We start from the raw sequence: 24,108 nt of genomic DNA on the forward strand, positions 1-24,108 counted from the left end.
AAAGAAGACCCCGCTACACGTTCGGTGGTTTAAGTGTGGGAAGCCGAACTTAAAACACCTAGCATTACAATCATCATTACTACTGCTACTACTACTACTACGACTGCTTCTATTAAAAACAAGTCATCTACCCTACTGGAAGAAATTTATGACTACTGACTCAAGCAGTGAAAGCAACCAAGTTAAAAGAAAATTGTATAAATAAGTGAAAATAAAAATGTCTAGAAGCCTTCAATAGTAAAATCCTCACGTGATTTATGTAACATTTTAAAAAGTCTTGTAGTATCCATTTTCACCACAAACCAAGGAAGTATAATCTACAGTTTCATGGTATTTGGCATAAAGCACAGGGAAAAGTTAGTTACTGGCACATGAACAGGACAAGATAATTACAAGTTCATGGCCGAATGATAACATCAAAGTATATCTGTTACCCTGAAGGCTTGTTCCTGAGCCGATCCCTCATACAACAGAACAGTAACAGGGTTGTCAACAAGGTCCTGCAGTGACTGTATAAGTTCTGGGATATATCTGACGGCCAACTGGGACATTAGGTTGCCGGCGTAGCTCCGTGCCAGCACCAGCGTCATCAACATCCACACTCCCAGCATCACACGCTCCCACCACCACCACCCCGATCCCCACGCCAAATCTTAGGTAGGATAAGAATGCTCTGAGTAATTCACTATCTACATTGAAACTGCTTCATCTTAATCCAACAGCACACGAACTTGGTAAGTCATGGTGCAAAGTCTGTTCCTGTTTAGCAACTGATGAGGGTGCTGGTAGACTCAGTAGAGTATGAAAAGTGTATCACGCTCCTTGCTAAAAAAAGAACACTAGCTTAATTGTATGCTCTTGAGAACAGTCTTCTTCAGATTTAAAGACTCTCCATTGAGGCATGAGGGCACCAGCATTGTATAATATAGTATATAGATAACAAAGTAAGATCCCAGTGTTACTTACCTTATTACGATAAAATACGAATAGGGTCATTGGTGCTCAAAAAGAGTGTTCTATTCAAATGTGTCATGTGAAAGGCATTGGGGTGTAAGCAACCTATGTGTAAGAACTGAATACCAAAAGAAAATGCACTATATATTTCATAGGAATACAGTTACAGGTGCTGGTGATGACATTGCTCCCTCCAAGTGTTTTTGATGTGGGAAACATGAAAACTATAGCAGTATACATCTATGGGATGGACAGAAGATCCTACCATCCCTCACCTTGCTGCAGCAGAACACGAGAACAGTTAAAGGCACTTGTGAAGAGCCTAGTCCTATTTAATGATTCTACAGGGAGGCATGAAGGGGCCAGCATCACCGTCATATACACTCCGAGTGCCACCAGAATGCCGACCCACACCACAGGTGGCAGAGGCAGTAGAAATCCCCAGTGAGTAAATTCGGGGCTGCCTCGAGCTGCCAGGATGCACATGTATGAGATCTGAACAGGATAGGTGAAGTCAACCACTTCATACCGTTGTGGTGTTATCGTGAACAGTCCGAGGGCGATGTCGGCTTCCTGTAGATGTTTGGAGAAGGATATAATGTGGTAGATGGTCATGTTACAGTACTTGTGTACCGGAATCTATGCATAGCGTCGGAGGCAAAACAAAAATAAAAGACATCTAATATTAACAACCTTCAGCTTCTTAATATTTAGACAATAATATTATATAGTAGGTGATCATGCAACAACCTCTGTAGTTCATACCCCAAGTCACATATATAAGAAATGCAAAGTACCTAAATAATAAGGTCAAGTTGTGTATGTGTGTCTGTCTGTGCATTTGTTCTTTGGTTTCAAGATGTTGATCTTTTTCCTTTTGCATTAGGTAGGGGTCAGCCCAGGGAGTGTCAGAAAGTACCAAATAAAAATTATGACAATCGCACGTGACGTGACGGCGCGAAATTTTTTGAAATCACAACACGCAAAAATTTCCATTTTTTTTTTTTTTTTCACTTTTTATGATGATTTGTCACTGGAGGCTTTATAACGGTATGGAAACAAAGATAATGGTATTTGCAAACATTGTGTGATAGAAAGGCTATTAGTTAGTCCAGCAAATTTTTGTAGGCAAGTACTAGTACTTAAAAAGCCTTGTTAATTAATAGCATTTTTTACATTTCTACCACCAGACAGTTTTACTCTTCTTAGAAGAAACATCTCGGACTACAGGGTTGAAAACGAAATATTTTACTTCTCCCTCGTGGAAAGCTCACTGTCTTTCAAAGCAAAGCGTGATTAGTTCATAATGAAACTAGGAACCAAATGCCATCTGCACAAACAACTCTACATTTCATCTAGTTTTTAACCTACATCTATAGATTACATATCTCTTCACCAAGAGAAGTCCCCCATGTGTTAAGTTTATCGACTGGTCATACCGCAAATAAAATTAAAGCTAATGAGAAGAAAAGTATTCCTGTGCATCCTCTGTTCTGAAAGTGTAAGAAGTGGCAGCATTATGTTATCCAAGAATGAAGAACTTAATCTTAAGGTATGTCATTTCCATAAAGTGTCACACAACCCCAGTTAACAACTTCCCTCATGCCCGAATGGGGTTGGTGAGTGGATAGGCAATGTGTGTGTATGGATGAATGAGTGGCTTCCCGGAGGGAAATGCAGGAAACGAGGTAACCTTACTGGGTGAGTAGGTACAGTCGTCAGCACAAATTCGCTGCAAGCCTGCTCGTGTGATGTGGGTCGTTTTGTCTGGCAACAGTGTATGGGAACTAGTTGCCACAGAGGCTTTTATACGCCTTAAAAATATGTTTGTAAGAATTAGTACTATAAATCGCCCAGAATGAAATAGTCTTTACATCTGATTAGCATAAAAATGTGCGAAAGACGACAGAATAATGTCGAATGATGAAACTTCCGCTCTCTCCCCCGTACCCCCCCACCGGATGATCCTCCCCAGCCTACCTCTCACCACACCTCACCCCCTGCTCTCCTTCTCCACTCCCCTCTCTCCTTACCCTGCCTACCTCATTATTTATTTTTTTTTTCACCGCACTAACCTACGTAATTAACCATACTCTTCTCTATTTCTCATCAATTCCTGTAACTTTTTTGTTTCCCTACAATCGTGAGATTCTTGCCATGCCACAGTCTTTTCTCTCACTCCTTACTTAAAACATGATGCATAAATTCGAAACATTATTGGTTCTGATACTGCTTCATGAATCAGTGAACAGTATGAGGTGAATGAGAACATCTTCCTAGGGAAGAGAGAGGGCGAGAAGTAGGAGGAATGGGCACAAATGTACTAATTACTCATACTGAAATAATAGCCACCGACTGCCAGGCTCACTCAAACAAACACCAGTAAGGAATATATCACAAGAACGAGGCCTCAATGCTCCTATATCTTCTGGCTGCTGATAGTGACAAAGGGTGGAGAAAAGAAAGACAACTGGAATAAAAGAAGTGGGAAGGAGACGGAGAGGGTGAGAATGGGACCCGAACAGGAAGGGATATTGATAATTAGCCTTGTATATAGCTGGCTGTACTGCGAACAACTGGCAATAGAGCAGACTGGGTTTAGCACACAGTCGAGAGAGAATTGCGATGCGCCAGTGGAGTTAGTGCCGTGGATAAACGAATGAAGGTAGAGAGGGTGAGGAGAGGAGTCAGTGGAGAGGCAAGAAAGTGAGTGGGGGTAGGAGGGAGAGGGAGAGAAGGGGCGGACATCAGGCGGAGTAATGGGGAGAGAGGGGAAGGGAGCTTAGACACAGTTATAATGAGGAATACCGGAATATTACGCTGATTCGTCATTCCATAACATTCTTCTGTCAGCTTTTGCACTTTTTATACTAATCAAAAACGGTATACAGAATATTGTACTCTGGGCAGTCACTAGTACCACTTCTTAGAACCACGTTTTAAGGTATATAAAAGTCTATGTGGCAACTAGTCCCCTTACACTGTTGCCAGACAAAAGGGCTCACACCACACGAGTAGACCTGCAGCGAATTTATGCTGACGGCTGTACATATATGGTTTGTAGGATGGGTGGGTGGGTGACTTTGGGAAGATAGAATATGGGAATGGATCGAAGGGGTAAATAAGTCTGCAGTTGGAATATGTGCGTGGGGAAAAAATGGGTCCATTAGGGGATTCATTCATGTAGAAAATGGACTCCAGTGGAAACATAAGGCCAATAGATAAAATAGGTTGTAGGATGGTTGGGTGGGTGTGTAACCATTTTTAATATGTAGTATGTAAGTATAGCATGTTAGAGTATTATAAGGGTGTTCTAAGTAGGGCGCCATGACATCAATCCTTTACTAAGGTCTGGCCTGATTCAAATTCTGCTGATACTCTCAGTTCATAGGAGCGTGCCAGTTCTCCACTCAGTAACAGCGTGGGGATGAGTGACGGTGGAGGTTAAACAGCTGTGCTTAATACATTATCAGAAAACCACTCCCGGACTTTGAATTCACCTACAACTGACGTCAAAGGGGCTTAACACATGGTGGATAGCGAGTGGGATAAACGTCATTTCACGTCTTCTGTGGGCAATCTCGGCTCTATCGACCACTTTCCCACGCAGCTGTTTCTTCCTCGACGACAGCCTATCTCTGCTCCAGCCTCCAGCCCTTTTTGCAGTCTTGGTGTGGTTCTCCCGTGGTTACGGGAACATCCTTGCAGTTTTGATGTAGTTTTGGGACTCGACCCCACGCAAACACTCCACCTACCACAACACCACCAAAGCTGCAGTAAACCTTCACCACTAACCTCACTACCTGCCTCAATTGCCAGTCCTTTGTGACCTGTTATTACATTACCATGGTGTACGGGGTCTCACAAACCCCAACCCAATCCCCACTCCAGGAAGTAACCTCCCAACTGCCGCCTAACGCCGTTGCATCATCGTTCTTCCCTACAAGCCAGCCCTGACATCACGCAGAGTGTAGCCACTCACAGACAGTTATGTCACACCCTCACACTGCTATCAGCTTCTTGCTTTGCCCAGAGCCTGACTGCCGCCCAGTTACATCACGATCTTCTCTACCCAGTCAACACCGTCGAGGGGTAGACAGTTGCTGGAGAGCTGCTCACTCAACGTACAGCTCTCGCATCAAACACATCTGACCACAAGTATATTACTTACTGTGAATATTTCTTTTTGGGTGTGCATCTTCATGCATTTCCTTATCTCATCAAGTTAATCAATTCGTTTCTACAGAGAGGGTGAGCTGTCTCTATAGATTGTGATTATTTTATTCATTTACTCCTCTTCATTCATTGCATTCTTCGTCCCTCATTTTTTGTTCACTCAGAATATCTCGTTCACTCACTCCTACATCATCCCATTTTCTCCCAATTACATTCATACTCAAATGTAATTAACGCATTCATTTCCATTCTTATTCGTTGTATATAAATCATATTTCTTCATATACTATATTTTCATTCATTCATTCCTTCAGTCGTGCATTCATTCATTTATTTATTCACTTGCTTCCTATTCTATTGATGTTCTTTTTTAAAAGGGTGGATCTCTCCCCACCTGCATCTGATAGTGAAACTGATGATCGTGTGTGTGATGATTGTGTAACGTATCTTCGTAGTGGCAGACATCACCACAAGAATACCATAAGTTCTCTAAATACTATTATAACTACTCTTACTACTCCTACCACACCTACTACCACCTATACCAACCCTACCACTGCTGTCCTTAATCCAGATATATCGATACCAGATACTCTGTCATCTTCCCCTACTGATTCTCTTGAAGTCACACAGCCTTCTCCACAGCCTCTATCCTTTGCTTCTACTACACGTACAGATACACCACCACTAACCCTGATACACACCACTACCGCTACAACAGTTCTTTCTCACGCACCGTCTCGTCTTACTACCATGCCTATTTCCTCACTTTCGCAACCTCACCCTCTTCCTACGATGCCAAATCAGGACCCCCCACCTCTCCAGTCCATATATTTGGATGATGCGAACGACCCAAATTTAAAGGGGAGGACAGTACACTCTACATCTACTTCCTCAGAAAGGTCGAAACTGACATTCGTAATCGGCAAATCACAATTGAACCCCTGAAAGTTTCTTACCTAATGAGTCAATTACACCAAGGCAGGTCACTAATAGGAGCCGCTATTCATGCGGGGCACTTCGAAAATTGTCAGACATTTGATGCATGCTGCCAACAGTTAATTCAGCTTTGTTGTCAATATTCCAATGCCGCATCTCTCATTGGTTTGACAAATCTCCTTAAAGAGATGGAAGAAGATATGAATATACCTCTCCAACATGCAAGGGTAATTGAAGCAGCTGCTACGATGAAGGCGACGAGTTCTGAGATGCGCCAATTGTTCCATGGTACTCAATGGGTAACCGAAGTTAATGGCCACCTTATGGTTACACTAAACAATTTTGGAGATTTGTGGGGTTACAGATCACCAGAGGGAAATAGCCCTACAGATTGACTTTAATCCCGGTGACAAAATTGTTCCGTGGTACTCAGTGGGTAACCAAAGTTAATGGCCAGCTTATGGTTACACTAAACAATTTTGGAGATTTGAGGGGTTACAGATCACCAGAGGGAAATAGCCCTACAGACTGACTTCAATCGCAGTGACAAAATAGTTAACATCTCAAAGGCCATAGTAGAAAGATCGGGTTCAAACGTCACTCGCCAGGCCAGTACTCACACCTCAGCCTCTCACTCTGCGGGCAGTACTGCAAGAATACTGCACACCACCACCACTTCATCGGATTCCTCATGTTCATGGCCAACTACGAAAGGGAAACCTAGTACAAGTAATTGTTCTCACTCACAGTATCGATCACCATCTAGAAGTTGTGAAAAAGCAAACAATCCTCGATTGTGTGCTGGCGCTGCGGTAACAGGTCATCGAGAGTCTAGTTGTGCACGCAAACAAAGATGATTTCTCTCACGGCAGCAGACACCTTCACGATCCTGTCATCTTACATGCAAATATCACAAGAACAGTACAACTCACTCCACTGATGAATGTCGTTACCTTAAGAGCCGTCAGTCAGGGGAAGAGGAGCGTTTGCATCAGAAAAATGTAACATAACAGCAAAAGATCCGCTGTTGCCAGAAAGTAAGGTAACAGAAGATCAACTCCCCATTCATCAGGTGGGACCCATAACTCCTTTAGGCCTAGTCATTCTAGGATGAAGCGAAATGGTAGAAAGCTCTTTCTTCATGGACATCGGATCTATGGTAAATTTGATCTCCAATACCTCTCTAAACAACATTAGGGAAACATCTAAAAGGGTCAGGCTCCTTGAACCACCTGACATTCACCTATGCGGGTGGATGGCTCAGAATTTCAGGTCAAGGGAAAAGACACTTTAGAAGGACAAGTTGATAAAGCCTTAAAATCTTTAGACGCTGATTTTCACGTCACCAGTAACCTTAAATATCCAGTGGATACTCTCATTGGCTTTCCGACAGTGGCTTAACCCGCCCCGTCCCGACCACTTTTTCACCACTGGTACCCCCCAATCCCGACCATTTTTCGATCCTTTTTTTTTTTTTTGCTAAAACTTTCGCTTTTGGTCAGAAACAATGGTCAGTGACAAAGAAATTGTTCCCTGGGGTCCATAATTACCCTAAACAGGTATGCCTTGGTCCCACCTGGCCCCGTGTTCTCCGTAGGCGGTCTGAGCCTCTAACATTTTCTATGGTATTATAAGTCTGGGAAACCAATGAAAGTAAGTAGATATGTATTTATTACAAACATAAAAACACGTGATAAAAGAGTATATTGGATTTTATACAAAAATAGAGCAGAAATAAGCATTGTACCATCGTGCGAAATGAGCAAAATCTGGCAACTTGGTCACAATGAATCGCTAACATTCGAAAATCATGATACATATCATTTTTTTTTACTTACATAATACTTCTACAATAACATTATACCATTTTACATTTTATTGAACTGTTTTTACGTATTCACAGGCCTTTTGATAACATTTAGCATAATGTTAGCGCTTATTTACATAGTGAGTGAACTCGCTGTGACTGTTGTTTCAACTCGTATTGTGTTTTTTCTACTTACATGATACTTTTCTAATAACATTATACACTTTTCAACTTTATAGAACTGTTTTGAGATAATTTCAGGCCTTACGTAAATATATAGCGTAATAATAGCGCATAATAACACACACAGTGAAGTCGCTATGACTACTATTTCAACTTACAACCTATTTTTGCACTTATATAATAATTCTCCACTAACATTGCACATGTTTACACTTGATATAATTGATATCACATAATTTCAGAACTTACGATGCAACTGAGCGTCATATTAGCGCGTACTTACACAGGGAGTGTTATCGCGATATCATTTGTTTCATCTTACACTAGTATTCAACTTATAAAATACCTTACTACTAACATTACAACAAATTCCACTTTATATAATTCCTATCACATACTTACTGACCAGAATGTGGATGTACTCGTGACATCAATTATTACAACTTACACTATTGTTCAACTTATATGTTTTATTCATGCTAACATTACACCCGTTTCCACTTTATATTCTTGCTATCACATATTTACTGACCAGAGTGTTATACTGAGCGTCATATTTTCGCAGATTTACACAGTGGGTGTAGTTTTGATATCACTTCTTTCAACTTACACTAATTCTCAACTTATACATTACTTTCCTGAAAACATAACACCCGTTTCAACTTTATATTTGACTTAGCACCTACTGACTGGCCTTACCATTATAATGAGCGTCATTTCGCCTTCCCACACAGTTTCAGTAGTGTAGGAAATTATGATACTCTTTGAAACAAGGCCGAAGGCACAAAGCAACATTGCACTCGACACACTCGTACGTTGTGTCTTTTCTCTGAGTGGATGGTTTGACTGTCGAGTGCTTACATACATGGCAGCGACGCTGGGGTTTACGACGGTTTGGGTCGGAAGGGATTGCGCTGGGATAGTGGCGTCCTGCAAGACGTAGGGGAGTCTGGGCAGCCATGGGGGTGCGGGTGCAGTGTGTGGGTCTGTCCTGGGCATGCTTGGCGATTATTTCACGTGCCAGCTCCCTCACAAACCCCTCAAAGGTCTCGGATACTCCGGTGGTCATTGCGTGCAGGTAGTGGGCATTCAGGACCGTGATGTCGAGCAAGTGGAAAAAGAGTTTCTTGTACCACTTCATCGTGGTCCTGGCACAGTCAACACTTGAAATCAACGAGTCTGACTGATCAACTTGCCTCATGTTCAGATTATAGTCCAGTACAGACTCGGGTTTCCATACGTTGCGCCTCCTCTCGCTACGGTGATCCACGGAGTCTGTGCGGTGCATCAGGGGGCTATGAACAGTTGATAGGAGGCAAACTTCCCTGTTGTGGTTCCACAGGGTGGCAAGGATGTTATTGGCCTGGAAGAAAACCACCTCGTTCTTGTCAAGTTTCCTCCCTATCTTGACCATATGGCGACGGTTTCTCTTGACTGTACCACAGACTCCGGTGTCGTGTTGGTGGAGGAACCTAGTGAGAAGAGGGCTAGTGTACCAGTTGTCCAGGTACAACACATGACCACGATGAAGGTACTCTTCTATCATTGTCTTCACCACGGCCCCAGAGAGTCCTATACTCCGATCTTCTGTTATATCTGTCTGTGCACCCATGTACAAGACTATGTCTTGCACATAACCAGTCTTACAGTCACACATAACAAAGATCTTGAACCCGAAACGGTGTCTCTTGCTGGGTATGTACTGCCTAAAGGAAATATTGCCTCTCCACAACACAAGACTCTCGTCTATGACGAGGTCTCTGTAGGGATAAATTGAGGAGCGGAACATTTCCCGTAAATGATCAAATACCAGCCTAATTCTCCTCATTTTATCTGTGTTATTTGCTTTGGCTGGATCTTCTGCATCAAAAAAGTGGAGGCGGCCGAGAATATACTGAAATCTGTTACGACTCATCACCTTTCCAAAGAAAGGTGTGAGGATGATTGGGTCAGTTGTCCAGTAGGCAGGAATTTGGTTTTTCCTTACCACACCCATCAAGAGAACCAGGGCCAAAAATAGGAACATCTCTGAAATTGTAACGGGATAGTCATATTGTTGGGAATGCCTGCTCGTGGTTCCCAAACGTTCACTTTCACGGCGCTGTGATCTTGAAAATATATTAGTCTGTTCAACTATGCGCCCCACAAACGCCTCCCCAAAGAACAAGTGGAAAAAATCCACCCTAGACGAACCTGCATGCACACCTGGAACCGTGCAACCAGACCGCCACTCCTCAGTGAAAGGGTGAATGATGGGAGTAAAATTACTCCCATCTTCCCAGTTCCACGTGACACCACCGTCTCCAGCCACGTCCCCATCGTCCCCTTCGTCAGGGTGGGGAGGTGAGGGTGGTGGGGGAGGTTGGGGAGGTGGAGAGCAGCGCCTCTCACCACTCGCACTTCTCTTCCCTCTCCCTTTTCCTTTACCCTTTCCCTTCCCTTTCTTTCCTTTCTCCACATCCTGGGGCTGTGGGGAGGAAGTTTGGGAATATTGTGGGGCGAAAGACGTGCTAGGGAGTGGCTCCACCTCCTCTCCCCTAGGCTTACGTGCACCACGTGCTCGTGCTGCCTCCCTCACACCACTTGCCCCTTCACCCCGCACTACCCCCACACCACTTTCACTTTCACCCCGCGCTGCCGCCACAACACTTTCCCTTTCACCCAGCAATCCCACCACACCACTTTCCACTTCCCCAGACAAAAGACTTTCACCATACCTTATATGTCTTCTCGCCCCACCTTCTGATCCTCGTGGTGATATTTTTTCTTTTCCCAACCACGAGGCGATATCACGTCCTAAGCCGCCGTCATCCTCATCATCCTCATCCTCGTCCTCATCAGATTCGGGATGGAGAGATAGCCGTGCATGTGGTTGGGGAGCAGGCTGGCCTTCCCTTGCCTTACGGTATGTCACATACCTCGTTTTTCGGGGTGAAGGGACCTCTTCATCGCTGCTGCTTATTTCTTCCTCTGGCTGGACGTAATCGCGATCTACCACATCATCATCGAGTGGAGAATCACTATCTCCAGTGAAGGCTTCCAGGGCGGATGCACTTTCCTCGTCTGAGAGACCTTTCCGCGCCATGTCTGACCTGGGTCACTGCTAGCAGGTGAGTGACTGAGACAAGGGCGAGCGCGGGTCACGTGGGGTCTAGGACGCTGCCCGCCTGGTGACAGGTAGGGGAGGCTTGGGTACGTGGGCTAATCGAAAATCTCGAGCGAATTTTGAAAATTGTGGAAATTATGAACCTTGCAATTGCAGGACGTTGAAGTACGTCGACGGGATTGGCAGTGACATAACGTGAGGACGTGGAAGTACGTCGACGGGACGCCGTGGGTTAACAAGCAATTACCCTATTACCGGCTTGTCATAGCATAGATATTAATGGGCTTCCTATATCTAGTATGAAATATCCACGTCCGGAACTCTCCCAGATAAACTTAGTTATTCACCCTCACATGATTCCACCATTACCCGAGAGTAAAGAGGTAGACTTGAACAGCCAAATTCACTAACATCCAGTACTACACCCCCTGAGCATTTACTGGTGGATACACCATCTGAGCATTCAGCTGTGGATCATGTCAACCCCTCTAACAGTGACACATTTGCCGACTCAGACACGTCTCATTTAACTATCTTACATAGAGTGAACGATGTTTTACAACACGCAGAGACAAAGTGTACAATAACAATTCAGTGTACAGTTTTGTTACTGCATAAATTTACCAAAGTCTCTGTTTGTGTTGTGGATGAGATAGCAGGAATGGATGTACTAACCCTACCTGAGACGTGTTACGTGAATGGCATAACTTATGAGTCGGCATTGTGTATTGTGCTGTGAGATAGCTTATGCTACTTGTAATTAGCCAACACTACTAATGCATAAGCTGCATAAGGGGACACAGACTGGCGATTTCTTGGTATACCCAGCAGCCGTATGTGTATGCCAAGACTTCCCACTCTCTGTTGCAGATGTGTGCTCAGTTACTCAGTCCACCGACATTCCATCTAATCTTGAATCTCCTGTGAAACAAAGTGATTACCCCATATATAGAAGTCAGTTGCTAAATCTCTTGGGAGACTATCATGAAGTAGTAGCCCTACCTGATGAGAACATGGGCAAACTAAGCTTAGTTCAGTACCACATTACATTACAGCCCGGAGCTCAATCAGTATATATACCTGCCTACCGTTTACCACACAACCAACGCCAACAGGCTGATTGTCTTATTCAGAACATGTTGGACAACGAGGTCATTAAACACTCTGACAGTCCGGGGAACAGTCCACTATTTCTCGTTCCAAAGAAAGGTGGTGAATTACGACCAGAGATAGATTACAGACGCGTGAATGCGCTGACTGTCCCAGACAGATTTCCAATTCCTGTACTCACTAATTTGTCAGAATCTTTAGGTGAAAACAGTTGTGTTTTCTCCTCCCGAAATCTTTTGAGAGGCTACTGACAAGTAGAAATGGAGGAATCATCTCATCCAATCACTGCCTTCAGCACCCCATCCGGCATTACCAGTTCCATAGACTCCCATTCGGCTTGAGAAATGCACCATCAGAGTTCATGTGGCTAATTCATCCAGTTTTCGCTGGTGGCTCAATCAGTAGAGAGGTGGTCTGCAGTCCTACCGGACCTAGGTTCAAATCCCCGCTTGGGCAGGGAACAGTTTAAGGATTTGAATTTCGTTAAATCAGAGTTTACTGATTTACCAGAAGACCCACCAACATGCCATAAAAATACCCCCTCTAATACCAATACACCAGTCCTGTATGAGACAGCCCTAGCATGTATTCAATATGGACGGTGGGTGTTAGTGCCGAAGCGGTGACATGTGGAGGTGTATGGTATATAGGAGGACTACTGGGCCTTGATAGCAGGCTGTGAAGCCCATGCCCAGGGTCGGAGACATAAGAAAAAAAAATCAGTCTTTGCTTATCTAGACGGTGTCATAATCGCTAGTCACTCTGTAGAGGAACACTTAGAAAAATTAGCTGAAGTGTTCACCAGACTCAAACAAGCTGGACTCAGAATCAAACTGTCAAAGTGCCATTTCATACAAAGAAACTACAATTCCTAGGACATGTCATCGAACCTCACGGAATTCATACATCAGATGACAAGGTCAGAGCTGTAGCAAACTTCCCTACTCCATCCAACACCGATGCAGTACGCAGTTTCCTCGGACTTAGTAGCTACTATCATCGTTTTATCAAAGAGTACGCCCAAACAGCTGTGCCGTTAACATAACTGTTAAAGAAGGACGCGCCTTTTGTGTGGTCTGATAAACAAGCTACTTCATTTACAACCCTGAAAAATGCCCTAGCACAAGCCCTGGTTTTGTCATTCCCTGATTATTCAAAACCATTTCTTCTCTGTACTGATTCTTCCGGAGTGGGCCAAGGTGCTGTTCTCATGCAAAATGACTCCAAAGGAAAGAAACGTGTCATTGCCTATGCCAGCCGTGTGTTAAACTCCACAGAAAATAATTACAGTGTAACTCATTGGGAAGCTCTAGCTGTGGTCTGGTCGCTAAAACATTTTTGCGACATCATCTATGGTTACCCTGTTCACATCCAAACAGACCATCTTCCACTGTGTGACCTGTTTCAGGGACGTAACTTTACCGGTCGACTTGCAAGTTGGGCAGTCACTGTAAATGACACTAATCCAACATTTGAATACGTTCCTGGGAAGTCCAATGTCGTAGCTGATGCCCTCTCTCGGCATGTAGCCACAGGCTCGACTGGTTGTGACCTAAACTTAGCATTCAATTATGACACACTCCATGAGTTCCAGCGTGTGGATCCTATATGGTTACAGGTCATATACTTTCTAGAGTCCGGTGATGATTCTTCCTTGCCCAAGTTACCAGTCCCTGTATCTGATTTCTTCCTCAACAATGAATTGCTCCATAAACACTCAGTACTCAAAGGTAACAAAGTACTCATTGTGAAGTTAAGCATCTAGTCATTCCAACAGATTTGATTCCTGCTCCTCTTCTTTTAATCCACAACACCCCTCATGCATCACACCCTGGCAAAGACAGAAGCTTATGGCAAGCATGTCTTTTGTATTATTGGCCCACTATGTGAAAGGATATAGAAGTGCACTGCGATGCATGTTTATCGTGTGCCCGTTATAAGGGAACAACCAGTCAACATGCTCCTAAATTGCAGTATCCAGTACCATCAAGGCCTTGGCAAACTGTCTTTCTTGATCTTCTGAAGCCGCCTTGTAAAGAATCTGGCTTCGTCTCTTTATTAGTGGTAGTCGATCATTTCTCTAGATTCGTTATCTTAGCTCCATTACGTGACAAATCTGCTAATGCAGTAGCACATGCCTTTATTAATTCCGTAATTTGCCCTTTCACAACACCAGAAGTCATTTTAACTGATAATGGGTCAGGGTTCAACAATTCATTGCTGGAGGAAATTTGTCTTTGACATGGAATTAAGAAATGCAACAAAGTTGCCCATCATCCAGCCTCGAATGGCCTAGTAGAGCGCCAGAATAGGAAGATATTGGAGAGTTTGCATCACATAGTGAGAGATCAGACTTCCACTTGGGGTGAGTGGATTCCACTGCTTCAATTAATTCATCCATCAATAAGTCAGTTGGTGAAACCCCATTCTTTGTCATCTATGCCTTTGACAAAAGGCTACCTTATTCATTATTGCAATCCAAACCTGACCCATTATACAATCACGATGACTATGTGTGGGTCCACTTATCCAACTTCAAGAAAATTCATAAGTATGTACAAGATAATCTGGCCCTTACAAATGCAGAAATGGTACGTAACCAACACGCCGCTGCCTCAGATGTTACCATCCAAGTAGGTGACTTAGTTTTTGCCCTAGATCACGACCGAGATTCAAAACTAGATAGTAAATTCTTGGGTCCTTTCCGTGTCATATCTCATAAGGGAAATAAATTCGAAATAAAAAATCTGTACAAAGCAAACACAACATGGGTTTATGCAGATGATCTCAAACGTGCATCGAAGTGCATAGTCTTGGAGGAGCCACAAGGAGAGGCCTCACCTTCTCATCAACAAGGAAATGCTTCTTCTTCGAGTCTTCCATCTGATGCTACTACACCACCTTTCCCTACTATTAATAACTAATGTGCAAAATTGTGCTGTGTCACTAAGTCTCTTGCATAATGCTATCATCTCACACTCTCGTCATCCTCTGCATTAACATTACCTCTAACATAAACTTATTTTATAGAAAAGATGTTGTGGGTCTATGTGCTGGAACTGCTGACTCTGGTCGGGTCTGAATCGGGTGAGGACGATGGTGTCGTACAGCCCGGGGCCTCGGTTGGCGCAGGAGGCGAGGTAATGGTGGTGAAGGATGTCTCCTTGCGCTACTACCTAGAGCCGCTGGCCACCGTGGCCATCGCCCTATCTGACTTCAGTCAGATATTAGAGAACAACATCCTAAGGATAAGTTTTGGTACCCACTCTACCTACCCAAATGCTGGAAACTGGATTACATTCACTACCAGTTCTCTCATCTCCAGGATTCCTTCCCTAACCAAACACGCATAGGCCATTCACGAGTGAAACGTGAACTCTTTGATCTTGGAGGAGAAATTCTGAGTGGATTATTTAGTGTAGCAACTACCCGTGACCTTTCTGGATTTAAAGAACACCTAGTTCAGTTAGCAAATGCCCTAGAGTGTCAAGATAAAGTAATCAGTGTTCAACATTCTATGCTACAAAAGATCACACACCATTTAAATGATGTTGCAAAAACGTTATATAACCTACCGGAAATCTAACACAGGAAATCTCAAAAGTAAATATTCTATCAGAACTTTTGTATGTAAAACCACATGTAGATAACTTACAGGTTTCTCTGGACTCTCTTGTCTCATAAGTTTCTCTTTTAATTCTTATTCTAGTCAATGCTGTCGATGGTCTTGTCACCATAGATTTAGTACCTATCTCTCACCTTCGCGCTGCATTGGAATGGGCTCACTCCACTTTCGACTTGTCTCCAGTGATTTTATTTTCTTCCTTAGAACACTACTATTCAACTCTAGAGGCCACGTTCCTTAATAAAGATATAGTTGTTCATATCCTTCTTCAATCTTCTATCACAGTCGACCTCTTTCACATAATTCCCTTTCCATTCCGGTACAATAATTCCTAATTCCTTAGTGCAAACCTCTGTCTCTTCGGAGTACGTCCTTCTCTCCCATGATCATCTCCACATTGCCTTCGCTTCCTCAAGTGATCTCGACAAATGTGCTTTTCTTACACCAAACTCTCGAGTTTGTGCTGCATACCTCCTAACAATCTTTCCTGGCAGCATTGCTCCTTGCGAATCTGCCTTAGTCCGTAATTTCTCAGTACAACCTGTCTGTACCTTTGTTCCAACCCCCAAGCTCCAAGTGCACCATGCTCGTCTGAACCACATCCGCTATTTCTTCTTTAGTGTCTCAACTCCAGTCAGTCTTATTTGTCCTGGGACTCCTGGTCGTTCGGTATCCGCAACTGGTTTGTATAAGGCCCCTGATTGTTGCACAGTAATATCAGAATCTGTAATTGTCCATGCCAAACATTATCACTTCGCACTTCGCTCCCATAAATATGACATCTTCAGACCCATTAGTACTACCTTTCATCTGCCGACAGACAATCTTTCCATCACATCAGACAACCTACGTATGTTGGACTCTCTCAGTCAGTCCGATTTCGCCATCAATCAGTTTTCTTCAGCCTTTAACTGTTCCCGGGTACATCCAGTCTTTGTATTTCCTCCTGTGGTACTTTGTCTTTTTTTTGTTGTTGTTACTATATGGATCCTATACTGTTGTGTCAAGCGAATGGACAAAAGACTGCACGAGATTCGTGTTGCAGCAAAATTTGTGCGACAACCGCAAGACCTGGAAGCTGTTAGGTCTAAGTGACACTCATTATGGTCGGTGAAGATGTGAAGATCATACTGAACGAAGAATCTGTGTGGAAAATTAAAAAGTTGTGCTAATTGAAACAAAATGTCATAATATTAATATAATTACTACACAGTGATTCAATGACATAATAACTAGTAAAATACAAATAAGATAAGGGAAATGAATATATGGTCACGCTCAAACAGTGCCTTCCTGTGTAAGGTAAACTATTGTGTATTCAGTAGTACATTCAGTTGCCATATGTTCCTCACAGAAATATCATTATGGTTACCAATGTTTACCTTATATATAATCAGCCGTTTGAGTGTCACTGCAGGACCAGCCTATCCCGACCGAAGTGGGAACGATACAGCCAATGTACCTCTGCCAAGTGGCTTAGGCTGTCTGGTAGAGATTGTTTGTAGAGTGAGAAGTGCTTGTAAGTGTAATTGTAGTGTTGGAGTGGCTTTGGATGTGTGTGTAGTCTGTGAACCAAGTGTAATCGGCCCGCACAAGCCGACTGGGTGCAAGCATACTTTATAGTGTGCGACACTGGTTCAACCACAGCACCCCTTCTGTCCGCCAATGAAGTATGTGGCCAGAAGAACACTCCCAAAGTTTATTACCTTGGCGGGGCGCGAACCCTCGGTCTTCAGTGTACGAAAACGCACACCTTACCACTGTACCACAGAGTCTCTCTCTCTCTCCCTCTGTATATATATATATATATATATATATATAATGAATTTGACCATAGCTATATACTATATATGTCTGCTATCACTACGATTCTCATATACTACATGCCTTGTTAAGTCGTAACCTATACCATGATAGTGCATTGTTTACATTCTACTTTTGCATTTATTATTACTTATCACCTTCCTTACCTTTCCAACATGGCCATGTACTGTAAATATATTTCTTTCCTTATTGCATCCAACTTCTTACATTATAATATAATATCCCCTTTATTATTATACTCCCATGTAGTCCACAGTTGACTGTATTATACAGTATATCTAATTACACTCTTACCATATTATGATTTGATACCCCTACCGCTGTCAGGAAACTTTTTTTTTTTTTTATGCAAGGGAAAATTGTAATCATTTTTAATACGTAGTATGTAAGTAGAGGATGTAGCACCAGTCGAGCAGGCAGTACTATCAAGGTGGATGGAAAGCTGAGGAGAGGGAGAGTTGGAGCTCCCGTTTCATTAGCCCTCGGGACTAGTTCCTGACCATCCCCCTTTGCTGAACTTTTTCAGTGTCTCATTAACACAGAGAGTAGGCCACCATGCTCTCCAAGTTTCTCTAACTGTCAACACCAAACTACATGCACAGTACACACTACACTTCCTTTTCAAAATTAAAAGTAAAATGGCGTCATTAGAAAATCAGTCCTCGGAGTCCCTATGGGAGGGGGGGTTTAAATTCCACCACCATCAGCCCCTCTCCCGGTGATGACTCAGAGAGATACCTGGAACCACTGTCTGACTCACTTCTTCATTTCTGCAACATTCGTGGCCTTTCCTCTAACTTTCTCTCTGTCGAACACCACCTCTCCTCCACTAAACCTCACCTTCTCTTTCATGACAGAGACTCAGCTGTCTGAGGCAACTGACAGCAAACCCTTTTCTCTTTCCTCCTACTTTCTCTATACTCATTTCAAAGCCAAAGGTGGCTGTTGTGTATATGTATGCAACGATTTATCTTGCTCTCGTGTTCCTGAACTTGATTCTTCTGAATTCTCCACTCTCTAGCTTCGGCTTTCTTGTCATTCTCTGACCAATTATATCTGCGTTGTTTACTTATCCCCTAAGTCTATTGACCATCAAAAACTCTTTGACTATCTTACTTCTACGATGGAACACATTCTATCCATTTCTCCTTTCTCTGAAATCTCCATTTTAGGAGATTTCGATGTTCACGACCACCTTTGGCTCTCTTCTCTCACTGATCCACCTGGTGAACAAGCCTAAATCTTTTCTATCCTTAATGACCTAGAGCACCTTGTACAGCATCCTACCTATATCCCCTATCCCTGACCACCTTGGAGAGAGCTCCAACATACTTGACCTCTTCCTGACAACTAATCCGTCTGCTTACACTGTTAATCTTTCCTCTCCGTTGGGCTCCTCCAATCATAACCTTATTACCTTATCCTGTCCTATCGATCCAGTACGGCCTGTGGACCCACCAAAGAAACGTCGTCTGTGGCACTTTGGAGCTGCAGATTGGGAGGCCCTCAGGCAGCACTTCTTTGATTTTCCATGGAATGATTATTGCTTGCAGGGCTGGGAGCCATCTGAGTGTGCCTTGTGCATTGCAGAGGTTATTCTCTCGGGCATGGAAGCATACATTCCTTTCTCATATCCTTTGACTAATGCAAGAAATGGTTTAATCACGCTTGTTCTAATGCTGTCTGCAACAAGGAGAGGGCCAATAAAAGGTACCAGAGCCAACCCACTCATGATTCACATCTTGTTTATGTTTCTGCTTGGAATTGTGCTAATTCTGTTCTTCACGCTGCTAAAAATAATTTCATCCGTACTAAGCGCTCTCAACTCTCCAACTCGAATTCTTCCTGCTCCTTCTGAGATCTTGCCAAAAACCTTTCTAACAACTTCACCTCATCATCCTGCCCTCCTCTTTTCTATTCTGATGGCTCTGTAGCTATTTCTTCTACTGATAAAGCAGATCTCTTTGCTCAGACTTTCTCCTCCAATTCCACCTTAGACGATCATGGTGCTGTTCCTCCATCACTTCCCCCCTCAGACTTCCTCATGCCTGACATTAAAATTTCTTCAGCTGATGTATTTTCTGCCATCACTGGCATTAATAGTATTAAGGCATATGGGCCTGATGGAGTCCCTCCTGTTGTCCTCAAGAACTGTGCTTCAGTGCTTACATCCTGGCTAGGTAAACTCTTTCGCCTTTGTCTGTCAACTTGTACCTTTCTTTCTTCCTGGAAGTTTGCTCTCATTCAGCCAGTCCCAAAGAAGGGTGACCGTTTCCAACCTTCCAACATTCATCCAATTGCTTTAACATCCTCTGTTTCAAAAGTTTTCAAGTCAATTCTTGACAGAGAAATTTTAAAGCATCTTTCCTACCACAATCTTCTTTCTGATTTTCAGTATGGGTTCCGTCAGGGACGCTCCACTGGCGATATTCTCACCTACCTTTCACACTCCTGGTCATCCTCCTTTCGGGATTTGGCGAAAGCTTTGCCATTGCACTTGACATCTCAAACGCTTTCGATCGACTCTGGCATAAATCTGTAATTTCCCAACTGCCCTCTTACGGTTTCTATCCTTCTATCTGTGCCTTCATCAATAGCTTCCCTCTGGTCGTTCTATAGCTGCTGTTGTAGAAGGCCATCGTTCTTCTAGATCTATCAACAGTGGTATTCCTCAGGGTTCTGTCCTATCACCATCTCTCTTCCTTTTTTTCATCAATGACCTTCTAAGCTGTACATCTAACCCTGTCCACTCATACGCTGATTCCACCCTTCACCTTTCCATTCGGTTTCTGCATCGTCCATCTCAGCAGTTACTTCAACAAATAAGGGATGAGACTATGGCACACCTAATGTATAACCTGGCTCGTATCTCTGACTGGGGTAAAAATAGTCTTGTTGTTTTTAATGCATCAAAGACTTAGTTTTTACACCTATTAACCCGTCACAGTCTTCCACAGGAGTACCCTCTAAGGTTTAATAATATCCAGCACAATCCTGCATCGTCCTTGAACATGCTCGGGGTTTCATTCACTCGGGACTTATCTTCGAAAAATCATATTGCATCTCTTGTAAAATCTGCTTCCAAGAGATTAGGTGTGGTAAGCCGACACCGTACCTTCTTTACCCCTGCACAGTTGTTGACTTTATACACGGGTTTTATTCGCCCCTGTTTAGAGTACAACTCTCATGTGTGGGGAGGCTCCCCACATACAGCACTTCTCAATAGGGTGGAGTCAAAGGCTTTTTGTCTCATCAACTGTCCTCCTCTTACTGGCTTCCTTTCAACCTCAGTCTCTTCGCTGCACTCTTGCATCTTTATCTCTTTTCTGTCGCTACTTCAATGGTCACTGCTCCTCTAAACTGTCTGCTTCCATCCCTCCACCTCTATGATGGACGCATGGCCCCTGTCTAGCAACAAATTCTCATCCCTTTTCTTTCCAACTCTCTAATGCAAGAGTTAACCGTTACTCCTAGTCCTTCATTTATGGAACAGGTCAACTCTGGAACTGTCTCCCTCTTTCTGTATTTCCTGCTTCCTATGATCTCCAGTCTTTTAAACGTAGTGTGTCCAGGCATCTCGAAATGAACGGATCTTGAATTTGCCTCTCTTTTGTATTGTTTTTGTTTTTTCTTGGAAGGAACGGTTTGCGGGTTCCTGGCCTTTGGTTTCTTCTTTCTTGCATAAAAAATGTATATTGTAAATGTGTTCTAAGTAGGGCAGCATGGCCTAAATCCCTTACTAAGGTCTGGCCAGATTCAAACTTTGCTGATACTCTCAGTTCATAAGCGCGCCGGCTCTCTACTCAGTAACAGCGTGGGGGCGAGTGAGGGCGGTGGTTAAACAGCTGTGCTTAATACATTGTCAGAAAACCACTCCCGGACTTTGAATTCACCTACAACTGGCATAAAGGGGGCTTAGCGGGTGGCTGGGGGAAGATGGTATTTGGGAATGGATGGAAAGGGTAACTAAGTATGCAGTTGGAATTTGTCCATGGGAGAAAATGGATCCATTAGGGGATTTGTCCATGAAGGAAATGGACTCAAGTGGAAACGTAAGTCCAATAGATAAAATAGGTTCATTCGAAAAAAAAAAAAAAAAAAGGTTCTATTAGAGAACTGGTTGTGTTCTAATGGAGATAAAATAGTCAAAGGGATATGTTAATAAGATAGAATGGGAGGTAGGTAGCTAGGTAATAAGTGGACATTGAAGAGAATCGCTGCCACTGATGCTGGTATCGTAGAGTATCGTATGTGAGACACCTCTGTCACTAGTAATGTGGGCTGCTTCCTATATAAAATTGTGGGGTGTTGGAATGCATAGAGATTTTATCGTAAGTGCAGGAGATGTATACTGACTCTGGGGTTAAGGGGTTTATTGTAACACAGTTATATTGTTCAGTTATTGCTCACTGCCTACCCCTACGATGGACAGAGTGATGTGACCTCAGTGAGAGTGACAGTCTTCTCCGGTGCTCTCAGGCTCTCTCTGACTCTCTAACTTTCACCTCTGATTTTTGGGAATATATCCTGCCAGGTGGGTGGGTGTGTACTGTCTAGTACTTTTCCATTCACGTGAGCTAACTGGCTTTACCCAGTTACCCCCACGTGTTTGCTACATAATGGAATTCTTGATGTCTGGTAAGTGCTATTTGTTTGCATTCTTGGCAGAGGATGTGTATGTTTCTACCTGAACACTAGAAATTGCATGTTGTGTGTTATACACTTTACTGTGCTATGATATATATATAAAGCTTATAATTATTACAAGCCTATAATTATTACATATAGTGTTATTACATATTAATGCCCATATATCGCTCTGTCACGCCAAACTATCCTACCCATGACCTATCGTGATACTAAAGTCTACACATTATATAGAAATACGTTACATTGCTATACATGTAGAACTGCATACGGTAATATATTGCAGGAAAATAGTAACATTGTAATAACATAATCGTACACACACACACACACACACATAAATATATATATATATATATATATATATATATATATATATATATATATATATAAAATTTGTGGTAGAGGGCGCTCACCATCCTGTCACTCGATGAAGTGCTGCTCTCGGGTGTCATCCCTTTCTTCTCCTCCAGCCTTCTTTACTTCCAGCCTCATCTGTCTTTCTTTCCTTCATTCTTTCCTCTTCCTTCTGCCTATGCGTGACTCCACACTGAGTGACAAGCCAAATCGTCCTGTGCACCAGGAAGCCATTGTCTACGCTGGGTGGTAACCATATTACCAAATTTGGCGCCTGGTGGTCAAATGGGTAAGTACTGCGTTCCAATTGGATTGAGCCTGTGTAGGTTGATATCCAAGGGATGGTTCGGGTTTACTGCTCAGGTAATGCCACTCAGGAATGAGTGAGGCTGGTCACTGTCATCTTAAATGTGAGGACCAACTTGCCTAGCCCCAGGGTCCTACGCTCCTCATAGGGAATGTAGGATTGGATGATGATCATGATGATATATATATATATATATATATATATATATATATATATATATATATATATATATATATATATATAGATAGATAGATACTGTACATATAGGTAATATATATGTTAGAGAGAATTTGGGTAACCAGTGATTTAATGAAATCCCTAGGGATTTCGTGAAATGAGCTTAAATTAAGGTTGGTTAATTAAGGTTAGGTTAATTTTGGCTGCAGTTAGGTTTTACCGAGATAATCTTGGTTATGTTTAGGTTAGGTTAAGCTTGTTTAGTTAGGTTAACCTGCCGCGTGCCAGTGCCGTTTTAAAACGGTCTGACATAATTCTGCAGCCAGTGCCAGTGCCGTTTTAAAACAGTCTAAAATAAAAAACTTCACTGTGACCGCATTTTTCAAGTTTCGCGGGTAAAAATTGGCAGGCATTTAAGGAAACTGCTCCACTACAATCCCCCAGGCTGTCAAGGCCATACACTCACTCGCTCCCCCTCCCTCACACTCGCTCTGCCATACTCTGCCTGTGTGCCTCACCCAGTGCTGTACTTAGTTAAGGCATTATGTAAATATTTTCATGTAAGTGTAAGATGTAAATATTTTCTTGTAAGTGTAAGGACTATATAGTGAAGTTAAACTGTAAATATCTTCTTGTAAGTGCCAGGACTGTACGTAATGAAGTCAGGTTGTACCTATCTTCAAGTAATGTAAGATAATGCATTCACAGTGAGAAAGACAAGCAAATTGTGATATATGCTGAAGTAATAAGTCATCAGAAAAGTGTACTGAACATTGCTATACCTTCCCAGCATAAATATCTGAGTATACCCTACATAGAAAACGGCTTTCTCTCACATACGTAGTGAGCATGAGAGAGTGGCTATACCTGTAAACGAGTATGCCGGACTGAATAAA

General features: G+C 42.9%; 1 protein-coding gene across 1 annotated transcript in view; it reads right to left on the minus strand.

Moving 5' to 3' along the window:
* Positions 1 to 416: 416 nt before the first annotated feature.
* LOC145402565 (putative glutamate receptor) overlaps positions 417 to 24,108 on the minus strand; it is a 55,182-nt gene continuing 31,490 nt past the window's right edge. Inside the window, exons 6-7 of the mRNA XM_080274568.1 lie at positions 1,230 to 1,527; positions 417 to 652 (exon numbers count right to left, since the gene is read on the minus strand). Of these exons, the coding sequence (XP_080130694.1) occupies positions 417 to 652; positions 1,230 to 1,527 (534 nt within the window). The remainder of the gene's footprint in view (positions 653 to 1,229; positions 1,528 to 24,108) is intronic.

Source organism: Coenobita brevimanus, chromosome 58, assembly GCF_032717465.1.
Source record: "Coenobita brevimanus isolate Jiangsu-jjx chromosome 58, ASM3271746v2, whole genome shotgun sequence".
NCBI lineage: Eukaryota > Metazoa > Arthropoda > Malacostraca > Decapoda > Coenobitidae > Coenobita > Coenobita brevimanus.